At 50.1% G+C, this 19,457-nt stretch overlaps 1 protein-coding gene across 1 annotated transcript in view; it reads left to right on the plus strand.

Moving 5' to 3' along the window:
* Positions 1-19,457, plus strand: part of UNC5D (unc-5 netrin receptor D) — an 88,936-nt gene that overhangs the window by 51,054 nt on the left and 18,425 nt on the right. The window contains exons 5-8 of the mRNA XM_041479666.1: positions 11,213-11,393; positions 11,600-11,767; positions 12,201-12,365; positions 16,345-16,377. Coding sequence (XP_041335600.1) covers positions 11,213-11,393; positions 11,600-11,767; positions 12,201-12,365; positions 16,345-16,377 — 547 coding nt within the window. The remainder of the gene's footprint in view (positions 1-11,212; positions 11,394-11,599; positions 11,768-12,200; positions 12,366-16,344; positions 16,378-19,457) is intronic.

A 19,457-nucleotide genomic window follows, 5' to 3' on the forward strand; every position in this document is an offset into this window, starting at 1 on the left:
CCCTCAGCAGACTCTGCAGGGAGATATTGAGGAATGGGAGCAGGAATTGTGTCCCAGTCCCTCAGCAGACTGCAGGGAGATATTGAGGAATGGGAGCAGGAATTGTGTCCCAGTCCCTCAGCAGACTGCAGGGAGAAATTGAAGAATGGGAGCAGGAATTGTGTCCTTTGGCTGGGGTATGCTCCTCCAGTCCTTCAGCAGCCTCTGCAGGGAGATATTTAGGAATTGTGTCCTTTGGCTAAGGGTGTGCTCTTGAGGGACCCTCAGGGAGATATTTAGGATAATAATAATAATATCTCAGGGAGATTTTGAGGAATTGTGAGCAGGAATTGTGATCAGGAACTGTGAGCAGGAATTGTGTCCTTGGCTTGGGCTGTGCTCCTGAGGGACCCTCAGGGAGATATTTAGGAATTGTGTCCTTTGGCTCAGGGTGTGCTCCTGAGGGACCCTCAAGGAGCTATTTAGGATAATAATAATATCTCAGGAGATATCGAGGAATTGTCAGCAAGAATTGTGTCCTTGGCTTGGGCTGTGCTCCTGAGGGACCCTCAAGGAGCTATTTAGGATAATAATAATAATAATATCTCAGGAGATATCGAGGAATTGTCAGCAAGAATTGTGTCCTTGGCTTGGGCTGTGCTCCTGAGGGACCCTCAGGAACCCAGGTGGGGACATGGCCTCTGAGCCCCGGGCCCGATGGCAGCCCTGGGGTGTTTCACTCCACAGGGCTCAGGGGAAATAATTCTGCTTTTGTTACTGCTGAAAATGAGGGGGAAGGGAGGGAAGTTCCCTCAGAGACGTGGAGTGGAATGTGGATTTTGCCACAGTTGGGCCTTGCAGGCCCCTCCCAGGGCCGGCCTTGCTCCCTGGGCACAGCCGGTGCTCTGGGGAATTTCAGGGAGGAATCTGCAAAGGGAACAGTGGCTTCTCTGTCACCAGGACATTTCAAAGCTGTGTTTGCCAGGGAAGGGAACAGTGGCTTCTCTGTCACCAGGACATTTCAAAGCTGTGTTTTCAGGGACACAGCACATGGGGCATTTCCTCCGGGGCCATCACCTGCAGCTGTCCCTTAACGCCTGCCCTCCCACCAGGGAAAAACCCTCCCTCAGCCTGCGTCATTCATTAAAAAACATGGAATTATTGAGGCAGAGCGTTCCTCACCCTCGGGCAGTGTTGGTTTTGGGGTGTTTGCTGTGTCCTGTGTCAGTCTGGGTTATTGTAACTCTGTCATTCCCTCAGCACCTGCTCGCAGCCCCGAGAAGCCTCACGCTGCTCTGAGGGGACTTTCAGGGCACATCTTTAACCTCCAGCCTGGCACAAAATGCCCCCTGTGCTCATCTCCTGGCCCTGAGAATGGCTCAGCTCAGCCTGGAGGCTCAGAGGGGGAAACTGCAGCAAGTGAGGCTCAGCTGAGCCCACAGAGAGCGGAGGGGCCATTGGGGAGCCCCAGCAGAGCTCAGAGCTCTCTCTGTTTGCTCCCCAAAATCTCCTTTTCACTCAGCCCAGCCCTGATCAGCTTTACCAAGGGCCAGTTGTGCAGCCCTGCCTGGGGTCAGGCACGCAGGACCCTCAGAACCTCAGGCCATGCGTTGGGTTTGCTTCCTGTTCATGCAGTTCTGACCTTTCTGTAGACTCTGCTGCATTCTGCACAGTGCAGTAGAGAAAAAGAGCTTTTGTTACTTCTCTTTCTTTATCTTTTGTTCCTCTCCTCAAGCGAATTTCATGACACATTCTTTGCTTATCTTCTTAGCTGACCTTTAAGCGTTTCTTTATATAGTTTTTCTCCGGTCTGTGCCCTCTTCAGCTTCTTGAAGCTCTTCATTTTTTGGGGTGGGGGAGAAGGCACAAAGAAAAGAGACTGGAGTGGTGTTTGGCACTGCTGGCAGGCTGTAACCCTTCCCTTGCAGGTCACAGAGACCCTGGCAGTTCTCACCCCTGAGGCAGCCAGGTGGGCTCACCCAGCTCACAGAGAGCCCTCAGCTTTAAATCATCCCCAAGTGCAGTGGAGAATGCGGCTGTGAGTTCCTCAGTGGGTACAGAGCCCTTACCCCTGAGAACCCCCCATTGTCTGTGATGTTCTGTGTCCCTGACGTGGTGCAGAGCTGCTCATTCCCATTTCCCCACTGTCCAGAGCAGCTCTGGAGGGATTTCACACCCACAGTGCTGGCAGGTCACCCCTCAGTGCTCCCCTGAGCTCTGCCAGAGGGGTTTCCTCTCCCTGGGCTCAGCTGGAGTCAGTGACAGGAGCATTTCCCTGCAATGAGGAGCAGGGACAGCTCTGTTCTGTCACCCTGAGCAGCTCAGGAGGCATCAGGGTGACTGACAGGTTCTGCAGCAGTGGCAAACACAATGAATTCCACCCTCCTCGCTGGTAATTCCTTCCAGCTCCTGCTTCCCCCAGCCCTGGGGCTGCTGTCAAAGCAGGGCTGAGCTGTAACCTGGAAAATCCTTGGTCAACACCCATTTAATGAAGTTTGGGATAATCTCTGAGCTGTGTGTTCGGCCTTATTTGTGCCTCAGAGTGTAAAATATTAATTCTGTCAGGTACAGCAGCAAAAAAAAAAGAAGTGTTTAGGTAGCTGGTAATCCTTCAGGCAGGTGTGCTGGGGTGCTGGGGAGTGTCACTGCTGCCTCCTCCATCGGTGACAAATGGCATTCAGATTTCTCAGCTGTCAGGGCTTGTTCCTGTTTCATTCAGTGGGCTTGAAAATCGGGTTTTTAAATGTTCCCTCGATTGGACAGGGAGCTGCCATTCCCTGCACTGGAGTGAAGCTCCAGGAGTGGTTTGTCACCTCCTTGAGGCCTGGGTGTGATGTGGGAATGGGACATCTGAAATCTGCAGGTGTGATGTGGAATGGGACATCTGAAATCTGCAGGTGTGATGTGGGAATGGGGCATCTGAAATCTGCAGGTGTGATGTGGGAATGGGACATTTGAAATCTGCAGGTGTGATGTGGGAAGGGGACATCTGAAATCTGCAGGTGTGATGTGGAATGGGACATCTGAAATCTGCAGGTGTGATGTGGAATGGGACATCTGAAATCTGCAGGTGTGATGTGGAATGGGACATCTGAAATCTGCAGCTGTGAGACTGAGGGTGCTGTGAAATAGGGCTAAAGCTGCCCCAGGGGGTTCATAAATTCTGTCACCACTGCTCTGTCCTGTCCCTCAGAAACGTCCCTGCCTGGTATTAAAGTGCCACATAAACCTGATAGTAGAGATAAATGTTTAAAAACCTCAGGATTTCAAATTAATAAACCCAAACTCAACCTTTAGCTTGCTGGACTCTGCTTATCTTCACTGATGCTGAGGGCCTTTGGACCAGCAGGGAGGAGCTGGGAGAGCCAATTCCCACCTGGAAACCTTGGGATGGAGAGGGGAGCAGCAGCCAAGCCCGTTGTGAGGCACAAGGTGCAAACCTGAGCCCTAAAATTCACTCTAAATCCCTTTTTATGAATGAACCCTCAGACCAAACCTGATATTTGAGCATTAGCAGGAACTCGCAGCTCTCCCTACACCTCCTGTCTGCTCTGCTTGTGGAGGAGTTCTCAGGAGTTTCGAGTTTCAGGTTCTTTTTGTTTGCCTTGTTTTTGTTTTGGGTTTGGGTTTCTTTTGTAATAAAAGGGCAGCTGTTGTGCTAAACGATTACTGATAGTTTACTGTTACTGAACTATTACTGTTGAGTGCTCTGCAGAGGTTTGTGAAATACTCTAAAATATCTTTATCACATAATATATGCATATATTTAAGATTTAAATGTGTTGTATCCACTGCTGCTTTTTCAAATGTTTAACACAGATTCTGACATTTTAATGGAGTGCTGTAGATGTTCCCAGGAATATCTGCCTGAGTTCCACGGGTTTATTTACTGCCAGGGCTTTTAATGGAAATGTAAAATCATTTCTCTTCTGGGCAGCACGCATTTCACTGCGAGCACATCAGCACAACACGAAACCCACATAAAATTCAAAAGCTGCGAGGACTCCAGAAGCAGGGAGGGCCTGTTTTACATAGCTTTGTGTATTTATGGTCTGACACACGCTCACTAAAACGGGCAGGATAATGGGGCTGCAGTAAAACACCCCAGCAAAGCAGGCTGAGAGTTCCAGCCTGCCGTGAATCCTGCTGCAGTCACAGAGAGGGGTGGGATTGCTCAGTGCAAACAGCCTGCATTTGGCCAGGTGCTTATGGATCTGCAATAGCAATATTTGCTTTGCTTTTAAGGGATATTGGTTACAAGTACAATAAATGTGATTCATTTCTCACCGGAGATATTTCACTCTCAGGACCCAGCCTGGCTATGTGCAGTGTCTCATTTGTGATTGATCTGATATTTAGATTGAGCTTTTAAGAGCAAATTCGTAATTTTTTAGCGCTTTTAAGAGCAAATTCATAACTTTTATAGTTTCCCATTCAGCAAAGATTAAGAGCTGTCATGGCTCGTACAGGACTCGTCTGGACTGATTTTACAACCAGGGTGTCTAATGATGTGTCAGCCTCTTTATTCTATAAAACCTGGCCTCAGTTAGACTTGTTTTGTTTGAGGTGTTTGTTGTGCACAGCACAAAACCAGTTCCATTCCCAAATTCCATTTATTTTGTTTGCTGTTACACCTTCAGCCACACTTTGCCCTTCCTCAGCCGCTGCTCCAGGTGTTCCTGCTGTGGGATTTCTGCTGGCAGCAGGGGAATTGGGGGTGGTTCGAGCTCCAGGAGTGGTCAGGACTCCCCAGGGCTGAGGACAGAGCTGCTCCTCCAGCCTGGAGCTGCTCCAGCCCTTCCCCTCCCACCCCGGGTTTGCTCCAGTGCTGCCCCAAGGCCCTGCTGGACACTCTGGACTCTTCCCTGTCCTCCTGAGTGTGTTAAACCTGTCACCCCATTTGTCCCCTGTGTCCTTGCACCAGTTTCCCCAATCAGAGGCACTCCCAGCCCTGCTCCCACCCCGTCAGCAGCATCTCCAGGTGCCTCTCCTGCTGATTTTGTCCATTTTGCAGCCCTTGGGGGCTCTTCAGTCCCTGCACATCTCCCTTTTATTGAACACAGCCCTTGGATGAGGGCTGTGCTGCCTCTCAGGCAGGCAGGGGAGCTGTGCAGGGTTTTCTTCCAGCAGAAAAAATGTTTGTTTTCCTTCTGAGATTTGTGAATAAATCAATACAGCCAGGAGGTAGCGAGGTCATGAAATAGAAATGCTGGAGCAAAGCACTTCTGAATTAGATTGCTAAACTGAAAAGAAGAAAGAAGGGAGATAACTTTGTAGTTCCCCTGAATAGATAATTCCTTTTTATACAGACATGTGCTCTGGGGCCTCTCTGGGTTTGATGTGCTGCTTTGCAGCCGTGTCTGTTTTCTCTGGCCCTGTTGCCAGAAATTGTTTTAATTTTGAATGCTTGAACATGAAAGGAGAAGTTGTGAGACTTTATCATTGTGTTTGTAATCATGGGGATGATTGTGTGAGCGAGTCCTGCAGGGATTTGGGAAGTTCGCAGTGATGGAGGTGGGGACTGAACCAGCTGGAGGCCCCACCAGTGGTGACACTGAAATGCTTTCATGGTTCGGGGAATGTTCTGCCTCTGGGCACAGAGATCAACACCTCTTTTAATTGTAAACAGCATTAAAAGAGAAGGCAGGAAGTCGGAAATCTGGTGCCTGTTGCATTTAGTACTCGGTGACACAGTGTCACCCATTTGTTAACTAACAATTGTATTTCTGTAGAGTTCGGGGTTTATCAGGTGAAGATAATAAATACTGTTTCCAGCGTGTGCAGAAAGATGATTCTTTAACGAATCTAAAGGTGTTCAATGATCTCTCAGGTCCCTCCCAACCCAGGTCGTTCTGTGACTCCTGTAAGATCTCACGGTTGAGTTCTTGAATTTCTCCCATCTGAAGGTGCTAACAAAAATGAACATTGCCAGGTATTGCTGATCCCCCAGAACGCGAGGGAATGGTGAAATTACAGCCTTGGAAGGCTTTGGTTTCAATTACTGAAAGCTTCCTGTGATGTTTTCCTTATCTCCAAGCATTTCCTATATAAATGTGATCCTGCCTATCAGGACAGGCAGAACCTGCAAACATCATCACCAACAGCCTTATCTAAAGAGGGCTTTTCAGTGTCAGCAGCACTTTAATTACTGTCCAAATATCGTGCACTGAGAACCAGTTTCAAAGGAGATCCGTGGGTTTCTCTGTGTCCTTCAGTTCGGAGCCATTTAGCAAAACAAAGGTTGAGGCTCAGCTGCTCACCTGCACTGCTGAGCTCGGTAGGGACAGGGATCTGAGCTGCAGCAGGATCCTTTATCTCTGCTCACCATCCAGTAACTGAAGTCAGGCCATGTGTGTGCTCTGTCCCACTGGGAAACTCCCACCCCGAATGACCTTTGGGGTTATTAATGCTGATTTGTTCCTCATTTGTGCATGGAGATAAAAAACAGTGCTCCTGTTAATGGTAGACATTCCAAAAATAGGAATAAAGATAAACTTATTTGGGATCTGATGATGTCTTCACCAAGCAGACAAGGTACCATTAGCAGTGGCATTTTTAGCAATGGCTCCTTATCCCAGGGATCCAAAATAGCCTGGCTGAGTCAGCTCCTTGCCCACCTCTACCACTATAAATTGATGCACACGTCCAGGCTGTCACCTCTCCCTTCATACCCATCCCAAACCACATTTTAATTGAGTTTTGACTCACCCCCTCCCATGCTGGCCTGCATTCCCTCCTCTGGGTCTTTGGTTGGGATTTCAGAGGGAGCAGAGCTCAGAGGAGGAGCTGTGGCCACAAACGGGGATTTCTCCCCTTGCTGGTGGAGGTTGGTGCAGCAAACCCTCCCTGGAGTGGGAATAACCACCCAGAAATGGGCATGGGCATCACTGGAGCTCTCAGCTGATCCCTCTGGCCACCACCAAGTGCCCCCCCAGCTGATTTATGGGTTAGTCAGCGTGTCAGATTCCTGTAATGAGATTATATATTCAATCTAATGAAGGAAAAATATGCTTACCAGCCTGGTGTGACAGCGCTGCGATTAAATGATTCAAGAGCAGAGTTCCCTCAGTGGATTAATTTAAATGGAATGCAGCAGGTACAGCTGACCTGCTCCGGCTGTTGTGAGGGGCTCTGGTGAAGGATTAATGGCTTGTGATGGTGTTGATAAAATCACAATAATAAAGGCAGGGAGGAGTGTGTGCACCACTTGGGTTCGTGTTAAACCGGAGGCTTCCCCTCCTGGTTTGAGTCTCAGGGTGGAAAGGAAGACGAAACTGTGACAAGGGAGGACCTGCCCTGCCCATCCCCATCCTAATTCCAGCTGCAACAGCGAGGAGCATTCCTCCAGCCTGAATTTTTAGGAGCAGGAGTTCCATGTTAGAGGAAGGTGAGGAGGTTTTTGCTGCTTTTCCACCTGAGAGAGAGGGGAAAACATCGCCATGGACTGCAACAAGAACCCTTTGTGCTGTCCTGAGTCACCTTCCCCATCCCAAACCCTGAGCTTTTACCTGGGGTCAGGAAGCCATTGGTTGCCCCCTGTTGTATTTGTGGGGTGCCCCGATGAAGGAAGGAATGATGAGTCTGACTCCATGTTCTCAGAAGGCTAATTTATCATTTTATGATACCATATTATATTAAAGGACACTAAACTATATTATACTAAAGAATACAGAAAGGATACTTACAGAAGGTTAAAAAGATAATAATGAAACTCGTGACTCTCTCTAGAGTCCCGACACAGCTTGGCTCTGATTGGCTAATAAGTCAAAATAATTTACAGTAGAAACCAATGAAACAATCACTTGTTGATAAACAATCTCCAACCACATTCCAAAGGAGCAAAACACAGGAGAAACGAATGAGATAAGAATTGTTTTCTTTTTTCTCTGAGGTTTCTCAGCTTCCCAGGAGAAAAATCCTGGGTGAAGGGATTTTTCAGAAAATGGGAATGTGACAGTCCCCTGAGGAGGAGCTGGCACTGTCACCGTGTTCTCTGGGGTGTGGATGTGTCTGGGACTGGCCATGGGGGAGGCACAGGCCGTGTTTAAAGGGCAGCAGAGGATAATCCCAAAGCAGGGACAGGAGGCCCTTGTCTGCTGACCTCCTGAATCATCACCATGCCCACAAGGGCTGGGAGCTACCTCAGGTGTTAAATCTGGTTGGAATCTCAAACTAGGTCACCAACAAGAGCCAAAAATTCAGGCCCAGGTTTTGGGATGTTTGAATGTCCATCAGAGGTGACTGGTGAGGAGCTCTTAGTGGATGAGTTGGGATAAGCTTTGTTTTTCAGGGAGAAGAGTTCTCTAACTCCCACAATCTGCCCAGGCTCTGGGGTGTTGAGCTGATTTTGCTCTGATAATGCCATAAGCTGGTCTGTGGTAATTGCTTTCTGTAACTGGGACAAATTTATGATGATGCTAATTGGGCTGCTGCCACCCAGGGAGGGGCCCAGTTAATCCCTGGTGCCCCCGAGCTGCAGATCCTGATGTGATCAGCCCTCCTTGGAAACTGGGGAGGGGGCGTTAATTCTGAGCAGATTGAATTTCAGAGGAAAAAAAACCAGATATTTTTCTACAAACCTACAGCATTTTATAGCAGGTTAAAGTCTGGCTCCAGATCATCAGACTAATTCTTAAAAAGAAAAGATTTTAATTCTGGTACAAGCAACTGTGTGACCTCTGGGGTGAGGGAAGTGAAACTCTGAGGAGTTTGGGGTTTGCTTTTCAGACACTGCAGTCCAGACCCCATCGTTCATCCCAGTGGGGAGATGTTTTAGCTTCTTGGCTGCTTTTATTTTCCCTGGTTGCTTTGTGAGTGTTTGTGCGGGGGCTGAAGTTTCCCAAAGGTTACATCCCTGCCAGTGACAAACATCTTTTGTCATCACGACTCCTTTAAATGTATTTTTATCCCATAAATCCATCCCTTGGTTCTCCATCTTTGAAAGCCTCCATCTGCTGAGGCAGAGCAGGGGATGGCCTTGGATAAACCTGGTTTTCTCAGGGAAGGGGGGCTGGAATGAGGGGAGCACTGGCAGTGCCATCCTCCCCGACAAATCAGGGTTTGATCTCACGTCCCGACACTTTGGTGTTTATGTTCTGTCTGCTTAATGTTCTCCCTTTGCTGGGATCATCATTCTTTGAAATGCTCTGCTTTAATGTAAATGTTTTAATGTTTTCTGCTCATCAAACCCCACATTCCCAGACTCAGCACACACGGGATCAGTGTGTGCTCCCTCCAAGGCTGAGGCTGACAGGAACGGGGCCCTTGAACCTCTCTCACCACCCAGAAATCCCCTGGCCTGAGGAGAGTCAACATTTATAAACACACTTGTGAAATAATGGACTCTGGGAATGCTGGCCGTGTTTGTCATTTCTCTGCCCATTTCACTGCACATAAAGTGTGTTCACCATCGAACTCCTGTCACTTGATTTATGCCCGTGCGGCTGCTCCATAATTTAAATTGAATTCCTAATTTCTTTGCTGAAATCCCCTCGGATAATTACTGTTAAGGTTAACTGCAGAAGGGAAACTGAATAGTGAGTGGATTAGTTGGTTGTTCTGTGTCTTTAGACCGCAGGGAAAGGGAACAAAATCCAGGGGATGTTGGCCAGGGGAAGGTCTGGCATGGCTGGAACACACTCCCAGGGATTTTGTCCAGGGAAAGGTTTGGCATGGCTGGAACTCCTAGGGATTTTGTCCAGGGAAAGGTTTGGCATGGCTGGAAGTCCCAAGGATTTTGTCCAGGGGAATGTCTGGCATGGCTGGAACTCCTAGGGATATTGTCCAGGGAAAGGTTTGGCATGGCTGGAACTCCCAGGATATTGTCCAGGGAAAGGTTTGGCATGGTTGGAATATACTCCCAGGGATTTTGTCCAGGGAAAGGTTTGGCACGGCTGGAGCACACTCCCAGGGATATTGCCCAAGGAAAGGTTTGGCATGGCTGGAACACACTGCCAGGGCTTTTATCCAGGGAAAGGTTTGGCATGCCTGGATTTAGCACAGCTGCTTGGTCCCTGCTCCTGAGGTGTGCCCAGGCTCCTGCAGGCACAGGGGAAGTGGGAGTGAAGGTTGGATACAGGAGGGCAGAGAGATGGCAAAGGGATCACAGAGCTGGAATCTTTCCCCCGTTTTCAGTGTGAAATGTGTGATTCTGAACCTCCCCCTCAGGTAACACACATTTGCACAGATGTGTCAAATCATGATTTCATTCCATAGCCACCGTGTGGGATGAGGTGCCCCAGACCTGGAGCCTTTTCCAGGTGAGTTTGCAGCCCTTGGCCGGGACGTGCAGGGCTGGATCTGTCCCAGCAAAGCTGGGAGTGCTGCTGTAGAGGGGAGTCTGCTGCCTGGCACCAAACGTAATTGGCTTTGATGGTCAGCGTTTGCAGATTTGTTTAGGAACTGGAAAATGTACAAATTGCAGCCCATCTGCGCAGAGCTGAGTGCTAATGAATGCCTGCAGCTACCACAGCCATAAGCTCATTACCACAAAGTTCCAAGTCCTTCCACAAGTTGCTAAACAAGGTTATTCATCTAAAGGGAGTGGAGAAGGGAGTCTGACTGCAGGGCACAGCCAGAGCTCCTCCAGATCTAGAAAAGCTGTTAAAACAACCCCCTGCTCTTTGGTCTTTTAATAGAATCCGTTGATTTTATTTCTATTTTTAATTTTGCTCTCCTGTGACAGCAGCTTGCCATGCCTTAACTATTTTCTGTTAATGTTTCGAGCGGAAAGGCGCCTTGCGGTGATTCCTGGGCGTGCTCAGAGATGCTGGGTGGTGAACTGGAGAAGATGGATTGGAACACATCGTGCACAGCCTTTCAGGGGGTTTATGGGCCGTGGCAGCAAACACTAATGGCCTCTGTTCTCAGGGTGTTTGTGTCAGCTGGGAATCTGTTGTGATGACTCGGCTCTTCCCCTGTGCCATGTCAGGCAATTTCATTTTCTTGTTTCTTCACAAAAAAAGTGGAATTGATAATACTTATTATCTGTTTTATAGAACTGGTAGTTGTCCAAGTATTTGAACATCCAATGCATGGTGCAGCAGGAGCAATATGTAAAAATATTGTTGGGAGGATTTCCTATTCTCTCTCGGCTGAGATTTTATTCCATATTCCTTGAGGAAAAATCAGCTTTTCTAAATTACGAGCCAAAGGAAGCATTTCCCCATCCAATTAACGAGATCATGAGGTGCCTTTGGCCTCCTCCACGTTTTCCTGTGCTCCTCCCTGCCAGGTGGAGTGGCTGAAGAACGAGGAGCCCATCGATTCCAACCTGGACGAGAACATTGACACCAGGGCCGACCACAACCTCATCATCCGCCAGGCACGCCTGTCCGACTCGGGCAACTACACCTGCATGGCTGCCAACATCGTGGCCAAGAGGAGGAGCCTGTCAGCCACCGTGGTGGTCTATGGTCAGTGTCGGGGCTGGGGGGCAGAGGTGGCTGTGCCTGCTGTGCCCTGCTTTGATTTGTGCTGCTGTCGCTGCACTGATTCAAACCTGGCACGCTCAGGATCACCCAGCCACGCCCTTCCCGCTGGGATGGGTTTGGGTTTGGAGCTGGGGGGCCCTGGAACAGCCCCACAGCCCCTCAGCCCCCTCCACGTTGGTGTTTTGCAGTGAACGGGGGCTGGTCCTCGTGGACGGAGTGGTCCAGCTGCAACGCGCGCTGCGGCCGGGGCTGGCAGAAACGCTCGCGCACCTGCACCAACCCCGCGCCCCTCAACGGGGGAGCCTTCTGCGAGGGCATGTCCGTGCAGAAAATCACCTGCACCTCCCTCTGCCCCGGTGAGTGCCCAGCCAGGGAGGGCTTCGGGGGCTGCAGTTACGGGAGAGCTTTCAGTGGGAAGCAGCAGCAAGGAATTGGGAAAGGGAACAGGAAATGCAGGCGCGTTTAGGCTGAGCCTGGTGAGGGTGTGGGTGCAGTGCCAGGCACATGTGGGCAGGCTGGATCTTACCCTGGCACCACCAAAACCCTGCTCGGGGGGAGAAATCAGGGACCTGGGTGGGGTCTGGGGTTAATGCAGAGAGGGGAGCCGATGTGAGCAACACCAGAAAGAGAAACACAGAAACCTGGGCTGAGAATTTCATTAAAAGCATTATTTATCTTGCGGAAGTTTGCTTAGAAGCGGAGTTATGGAGGGGAGAGATGAAACAAGGCTGCTGCAGGCGCTCCCTGGCGAGGCAGGCAGAGCTGACTGTGTTTCCCCTGGGCACGCAGTGGACGGCAGCTGGGAGGTGTGGAGCGAGTGGTCGGTGTGCAGCCCCGAGTGCGAGCACCTGCGCGTGCGGGAGTGCGCCGCGCCGGCCCCGCGCAACGGGGGCAAGCACTGCGAGGGCCTGAGCCAGGAGTCCGAGAACTGCACCGAGGGGCTCTGCATCCAAGGTGAGCTGCCACGGGGCTGGGAACGGCGTTTGGGATGGCCTGAGAGGTGGGCTGAAGGTCAGGGAAGCTGTGTGGGTGGGGCTCTTGTGTCTGAGCTATTCCCATGAAAAGGGAGGTGGTTTTTTGTTTTCCATGCGGAGTTTGAAATTTTCCGGATCTTTGGATTTGTGTTGCCCGTTCTGTGCCTGTGAATGATCAGGTGATGCAAAATCCCAAATCCAGGGGGTTTGCAGGGTGGAACTCACACCTCCACGACCAAATGTGCTCTCTCAGCCTTTCCCTGCAAGCAAACGGGCAAAGCCCCCTGGGAGAGGTGGTTTTTTGGTTTTCCGTGTGGAGTTTGAAATTTTCCGGGTCTCTGGATTTGCATTGCTCGTTCTCTGCCTGTGAATGATCAGGTGATGCAAAATCCCAAATCCAGGGGGTTTGCAGGGTGGAACTCACACCTCCACGACCAAATGTGCTCTCTCAGCCTTTCCCTGCAAGCAAACGGGCAAAGCCCCCTGGGAGAGCTGCGGGTGCAGGAGCCGGTCAAGGTCGGAGTTTGCTCCTTTTGCTGCCTTTAGCAGGAGTTAAACCCAGGCAGATCTGCAGCTCCATGGGAAAGGCTTTGCCCTTCACCAGTGTCTGGGAAGCATCTGGCACTGGGAAGCTGCTGCTGTCCCCAGCACGGGGAGCTGGGCAGAGCAGCCCTGCAGCTGCGCAGGCTCCGCACACGGGAGGAATTTGTGAGTTTATCCCTGCCCTGAGCCTGCTCCTGTCCCTGTGGAGGGGCTGTCACCTCGTCAGGTGGAACAGCAGCCCTGGGAGCCATCAGGAGTGCCAGGGCTGGGAGATGTAAACAAGGATGTGTCTGTTTTCTGTAATGTTGTGTTTAACCAGCCCCCTGTCCTTGTTTCTATGGTTCTGCATTGCCTTTTCTCTTATAAACAAAATGAACTCTCTTTTTCTGTTGCCCTGAGATTTTAATACTTTCCCAGTGGCAGAGAGCATCCTGTGTATTTATTCAGGCTTCAGAGATACCTGAGCTGAGAGCTTCAATGAGATTTTGCTGGGGTTTGGTGGGAGGGAACACTCAGCACTCTGGCTGTGGATCCCAGCACTTAAAATTCCCAGGGCTACAGAACAGCTCCAAGGTATCCAAGGACAGAAATGTAATTTAATTTATTTTTCCTTCCCTGTGTTTTAAGAAAGAATTACCAGAGAGGGTTTGGGAGCAGTGCCATTCACTCAGCTCTCAGGGACTGATCTGGGATGTTTCCTGGGGTCTCTCTTCTCCCTGTCTGTTGATGAATTCCTGTCCCTGTCGATGGCTGGCTCAATCCCAAATCCATCCTGGTGTCTGTCAGCATATCCATGGGGGGCTGGCAGGAGGATGTGTGGGAAGGGCTGCAGGTGGGGGTGTGACAGCAGAGGGGACCTGCCACCCCCGTGCTCTGTCTGTGGTGTCCCCAGGGTCAGCTCAAGGTGGCCCCACTCAGGTCACTGCCTGCAGGAGAACTACCAGTGGGAAATGCTCCTGTCCTGCCCCAAATTCCCTCCTTTACCCACCGTGGGGTCCTGTGGGGGCACTGCCACACCCCACCCATGCCTGGGGGCACAGGGACAGAGCCAGGACTGTGCCAGGGAGCCTCTGGCACTGGGAGAGCTGGCTCAGCTCTGCCCTGCGAGGCCTTTGGGGTCACACAAACTCATTCCCTCCTTTTCCTGGAGCTCCAGAATCCTGATTTAGGTGGGAAGGGACCTTAAAGCCCTGCAGTCCCACTCTCCTCCATGGAGACACCTTCCATGGACACCTTCCCCTGTCCCAGGTGGCTCCAAGCCCTGTCCTGTGCTCCAGGAGCTGCATTTCCCTGTGGGTCCAGCTGGACTGCAGTGTTCTGTGTCTCCTGCTCCTTCCACCCCCAGGAGACATCCTGTCCCTCCAGGTGTCATCCTGTCCCTCCTTCACGGCTCGAGCTGTCCCTCTGTCCTCCTTGTTCTTAGGGCTGTAATTGCTTCCTCAGCTAACACGAATTGATGCAATTAGCCTATTTTTTAAAAAATCTCTTCTCCCCTGTTCATCTTCCAGTATGTGCCTTTCCTGCTCCGCTTCTCATTCCGTGGGGAATTGTGGAGGAAATGCAGCCCTGAGCCACAGCAAACCAATCTCTTGGAGGTTTTTTATCAGGCACAACTCGTTAACTTTGCTCCTTCTGTGAGGCAGAAATAGCAACAGTCCTTTGGTTAACAAATAAGGATGAGCTGAAGGGGAGGATGGGAATGGAGGGTGCCAGGGAAGAGCCAGCCTGGAGCTGGCTGGGAAAATCCTGATCCTTGGGAGGCAGAGAATGGAAATGGATCAACTCTGGGGTTCTTTATTCAGTCCCTGACTGGAGAGTTGGGGAATAACCCCAAGACACCACAGGAACATCCCAGAGCTCCCTTTGGCCTTGGATCCCCTGGGAGGATCCCAAAGGTCCAGCCCTTGCTGAGGAGCAGCTGGAAGAGCTTTTCCTTCAGGGATTTTCTCCTGGAACTTACAACTCTTGTGTAGATCCAGACTTGGATGCAGGAGGAAGATTCATGTGGGGATGAAAGGTTTCCAGGGGTTTCCAGGGCTGCCAGATGGATTCCCTGGGATGCAGAGGTCGCTTTGGCCCCAGACAGTCCCAGTACCTCACTGGTGTCCTGCATGTTTGTTCTCCCAGTGTTTATTCCCTCCCAGTATTCCCAGTTGGATGCTTTGACAGGCTGGAATTATTTCTTTCATGCAGAGGTGAAAGCTTTCTCTTTGCTTAATAAAAGAGAGGGGGTTTTTTGAGAGCTCTTTGTTTTACTTTTATCTGTTTGCTTTAAAGTTATTTTTCCTGACTTCAAAACCTATTGATTTCTTCTCTCAGTGCCCAAAACCAAAACAAACAAGTAGGGCCACAAGGACTGACCTGCAAACATGTTTTTACTAATGCACCCCGAATAATCACAGCACAATCCCAAATCATTTTGTTTTCCATTTTCCAAGCAGTGCTGCTGCTGTTGCCAGGAGGCTCCTGGACCCAGGAATCTCCATTTCCATGGGAAATCTTTGCAGTTTGGTGCAGACAGCCCCTGCCAGCAGCAGGGAAGGGTTTGCTCCACTGCAGACTCCAGTCTGACCCTCCTCTCTGGGTCTTTTTGTGCCTCATTTTCCTGCAAAACCAAAACCAGGGAAATAAAAACCTCATCCCACCCAGTTTTTGGTGAGGAGCCAAAAATCCAGTGATCTTCTGGGTTAAGTATTTCTAAACTGAGCATCCTCACAAGCATTAAAATGAAGAGAAGGAGCCTCATAATGTGCCTGAGTCTCCCAATTTTAGGAATAATTTTGGCAGGTTTTAGGTTATAAATGATGACTCAAGTGCTTGGCATGAGGGAGGCAGAGAAGGGTAATTTTTGAGAGCTGCAGTCCCATAGAAAACCCCTTTTGTCCCATATTTCCATCTGCTGGGGGCACATGGACCTGTGTGTTCATGTACACACAGAGAGGTGCTATTATTGGGGGTGTTTAGTACAAAAATGTGAATAAACTGGGCATTTTTATATCTTATGACTAATTGAAGTGCCCATCACCAGCCTTTCCATAGATCAAACACACAAAGGAATCATTAATTCTGACCTGAGTCTCTTTGCCAATGATCCACTGCAAGGTATTGAACTTCCTTCTTGCTGAGGTGTAAATAAACAACAGCATCCAATAGAGCCAACAAATAACCTGAATTAACCAAGTGAGAAATTGCTGCAAAGGAACTTCCTGATAGGGATTTAGAGGGGGGGAGAAAAAAAAAAAAAGAGAAGATGAAGAGAAAAACATGGACAACATAAAATATTCATATTGTCAGCAAACGAGGAGAAAATGTTTCATTTATAGAGTGAGACAGAAGCAATATAGGAGATAGATGTGCTCCATGTAAATTTATTAAGTGCAACTTTCTCCCTTTCTCCCTCTCCTTCTCCCTCTCAGATAAAAAACCTCCTCATGAAATAAAACCCCAAAGTAAGTTCTTTTTTTTCTCTTGTAAATATGATTTTCCTCGTCTCTTCTGCCGTTTGGGTTATTTGTTTAGGAGCTAAGTAGGAGCCAAGGTTTTATGAGAGGTTTTAGCACGTGCTGAAAGCAGCTGTGTGATCCCAGGTTCAGTGAGCCAGGGGAGTGCTCATCCTCAGCAGATTCTGACAGGGAGCCCTGGCTCGGCTCGGGATCGACCTCTGCAGCACCTGGAATTAGGAAAAAAAGGAATTTCTGCAAGAGTTTGGGGTTCCTGGTGCAGATCTGGTTCTGCTGCTGGCTCTGACCCTGCTCAGCTCCCTCCTGTCTCACCTGGAGGGTGTTTCTGTGCTTGGGATCATCTCAGGGCTGCTCTGGGGTTTCTGTCCTGCACCTGCAGCTCTGCCCACCCCAACGGGGCAGGAGACCAGGGGGACAAGGGCCAGGAGGAGAGGAATGGCCTTGAGATGTGCCAGGGTGGGACATCAGCAGGAATTTCCCTGTGGAAAGGGCCTTGAGCTGTTCCAGGGTTGGAAATCAGCAAGAATTTCCCCTGGAAAGGGCCTTCAGCTGTGCCGGGGTGGGAAATCAGCAGGAATTTACCCCTGGAAAGGGCTGTAGAGCTATGCCAGGGTGGGACATGTGCAGGATTTCCCCCTGGAAATGGCCTTGAGCTGTGCCAGCGTGGGACATCAGCAGGAATTCCCCCTGGAAAGGGCCTTGAGTGCAGGATTTCCCCCTGGAAATGGCCTTGAGCTGTGCCAGGGTGGGACATCAGCAGGAATTTCCCTGTGGAAAGGGCCTTGAGCTGTTCCAGGGTTGGAAATCAGCAGGAATTTACCCCTGGAAAGGGCTGTAGAGCATTGGCCAGGGTGGGACATCCGCAGGATTTCCCTGTGGAAATGGACTTGAGCTGTGCCAGGGTGGGACATCAGCAGGAATTTCCCCCTGGAAATGGCCTTGAGCTGTGCCAGGGTGGGACATGTGCAGGATTTCCCCCTGGAAATGGCCTTGAGCTGTGCCAGCGTGGGACATCAGCAGGAATTCCCCCTGGAAAGGGCCTTGAGCTGTGCCAGGGTGGGACATCAGCAGGAATTCCCCCTGGAAATGGCCTTGAGCTGTGCCAGGGTGGGACATCAGCAGGAATTTCCCTGTGGAAAGGGCCTTGAGCTGTTCCAGGGTTGGAAATCAGCAGGAATTTACCCCTGGAAAGGGCTGTAGAGCATTGGCCAGGGTGGGACATCCGCAGGATTTCCCTGTGGAAATGGACTTGAGCTGTGCCAGGGTGGGACATCAGCAGGAATTTCCCCCTGGAAAGGGCCTTGGCCAGGGTGGGACATCAGCAGGAATTTCCCCTGGAAAGGGCTGTAGAGCATTGGCAGGGGCTGCCCAGGAGGTGCCCACTCCTGGAGGTGCCACCTGGGGCCGTGGCTGGTGCTGTCCTTGGTGGTGCTTGGTGATCTCCGAGGGCTTTTCCACCCTTGGTGATTCTGTGATTTTACATTCCTGGTTCTTAGTTTTTTCTCAGGATACCCAAAATCAGTTTAGGGAGCTGCAAAAGGGGCTGAGGGTGCCTTAAACCTTTGGGTTTGTCTGGGTGTCCCCAAAATCAGCCCTGATGGGTCCCTGCTCTGGGCCAGGCTGGGCTCTGGCAGTGGGCTCACTTTTTTTGTCTGTGCAGTTCCATTTCACAGAGAAAACGGAGAGAATCCCAGTGAAATCTCTGAGATTTTGTGATTTACCCAAAAACGAGCTGCAGTGGGAATGATTTGGAGATGGAAAGGGCTCGGTTCCACCCCGGGGCAGGGACACAGAGCTCACGGAGCAGGAGCTGCTCCAGGACTTCCCCACTCATCAGGGATGCAAAATCAGAGCCAGTGCTGAAGATCATGGAGGAACAGCCTGTTCCACTGGAGGATTTCTTCCCTGAGCCCCTGACTCGTGATCCCTGTGCTCCAGGAGTGAGGAGAAGGACTTTGGGCTGTGGGAGGGATGGGGAAGATCCCATCCCTGGGAAGAACCTCTGGGATCTCCTGCCCAGAGCTGGGGAGGTGGGTCCTGCACAGCTCCTGCATAGCTCTCCTTGTAAATGAGATAATTTAATCAATTACCTCTCCTAATGCACTAAACCAAATGTTTCACTTTCTGCTCCTGCACATCTTAAATTATCTTCAGGTGCCTTATGAAACTTAATCATAGTTAATAGAAACTTCATTACCATCAAATGTGCTTTCAATAAATGTTGTGTAACAGTGGCAGGAGGTGGAGTGAAAAATGGGTTGCAATTACCACAAACAAGGATCCTGGAGCAGAAAGGGATAAAATTTGTGGTGCCTGCCAGGGTCCCTCCCACCCCTGGGCCGGGAGGACACAGCTCATTAAGGAATAATTGGTGGACTATAAATGTTTGCTTTTCTGGTTTGTTTGCTTGGTTTCCACTTTGTTCCCTTCTGGGAAAAAAGAAAAGCAGAACCTCACCCTGCTCCCCCAGATTTCCCACGCCTTCCTCCTTCCCTTAATTTCCAGTCATCTCCCATGGCAGGAATTCTCCAAAAGAAAAGATCAGAAGGTGAAGAGGTAAAAATTACTATTAAAAAAAAAACCCAAACAGTTATTGTTTCTAAAGAAACACCAAAATCCCAGACCAAAAAGAAAGGTTCCTTTCTCATGGAGTTGTGTTCCATGGAATAATTCACGGAATACTGAGCGGCTCTGGGTTTGCCCTTTTAGCATAAAGCTGATAAAAACCCCACTAAAGGCTGGGAAGGATCCTCTGCCTCTGGGCTCTGTGTTCCCCTGAGGTTCGTGGAGCATTTTCCTGGCCGTGGGGCAGCTCTGGGAACAGAGCAACGACCAACTCACTCCAGGGAAGGAACCTCAGGAAGAATTCCTGGGAGAGGTTTGAATCATCAAATTTATGGACCAGGCTCCAGTTCAAGCCCTGGAGATACTTCAGAGTCAATGAAAAGAGAATTCTTCTCCTCAGAAGGATTTTGCTTGAGTCAAACTGCTCCCAGTTTTTTTGGATTTCACGCCCTCCCTCTCATCTTTAACCCATGTACAACAGTTTAAAAGTGGGGAAGGGGAAT

The sequence above is a fragment of the Pyrgilauda ruficollis genome, unplaced genomic scaffold (genome assembly GCF_017590135.1).
Source record: "Pyrgilauda ruficollis isolate IOZ18807 unplaced genomic scaffold, ASM1759013v1 scaffold113, whole genome shotgun sequence".
In the NCBI taxonomy this organism is placed as follows: Eukaryota; Metazoa; Chordata; class Aves; order Passeriformes; family Passeridae; genus Pyrgilauda; species Pyrgilauda ruficollis.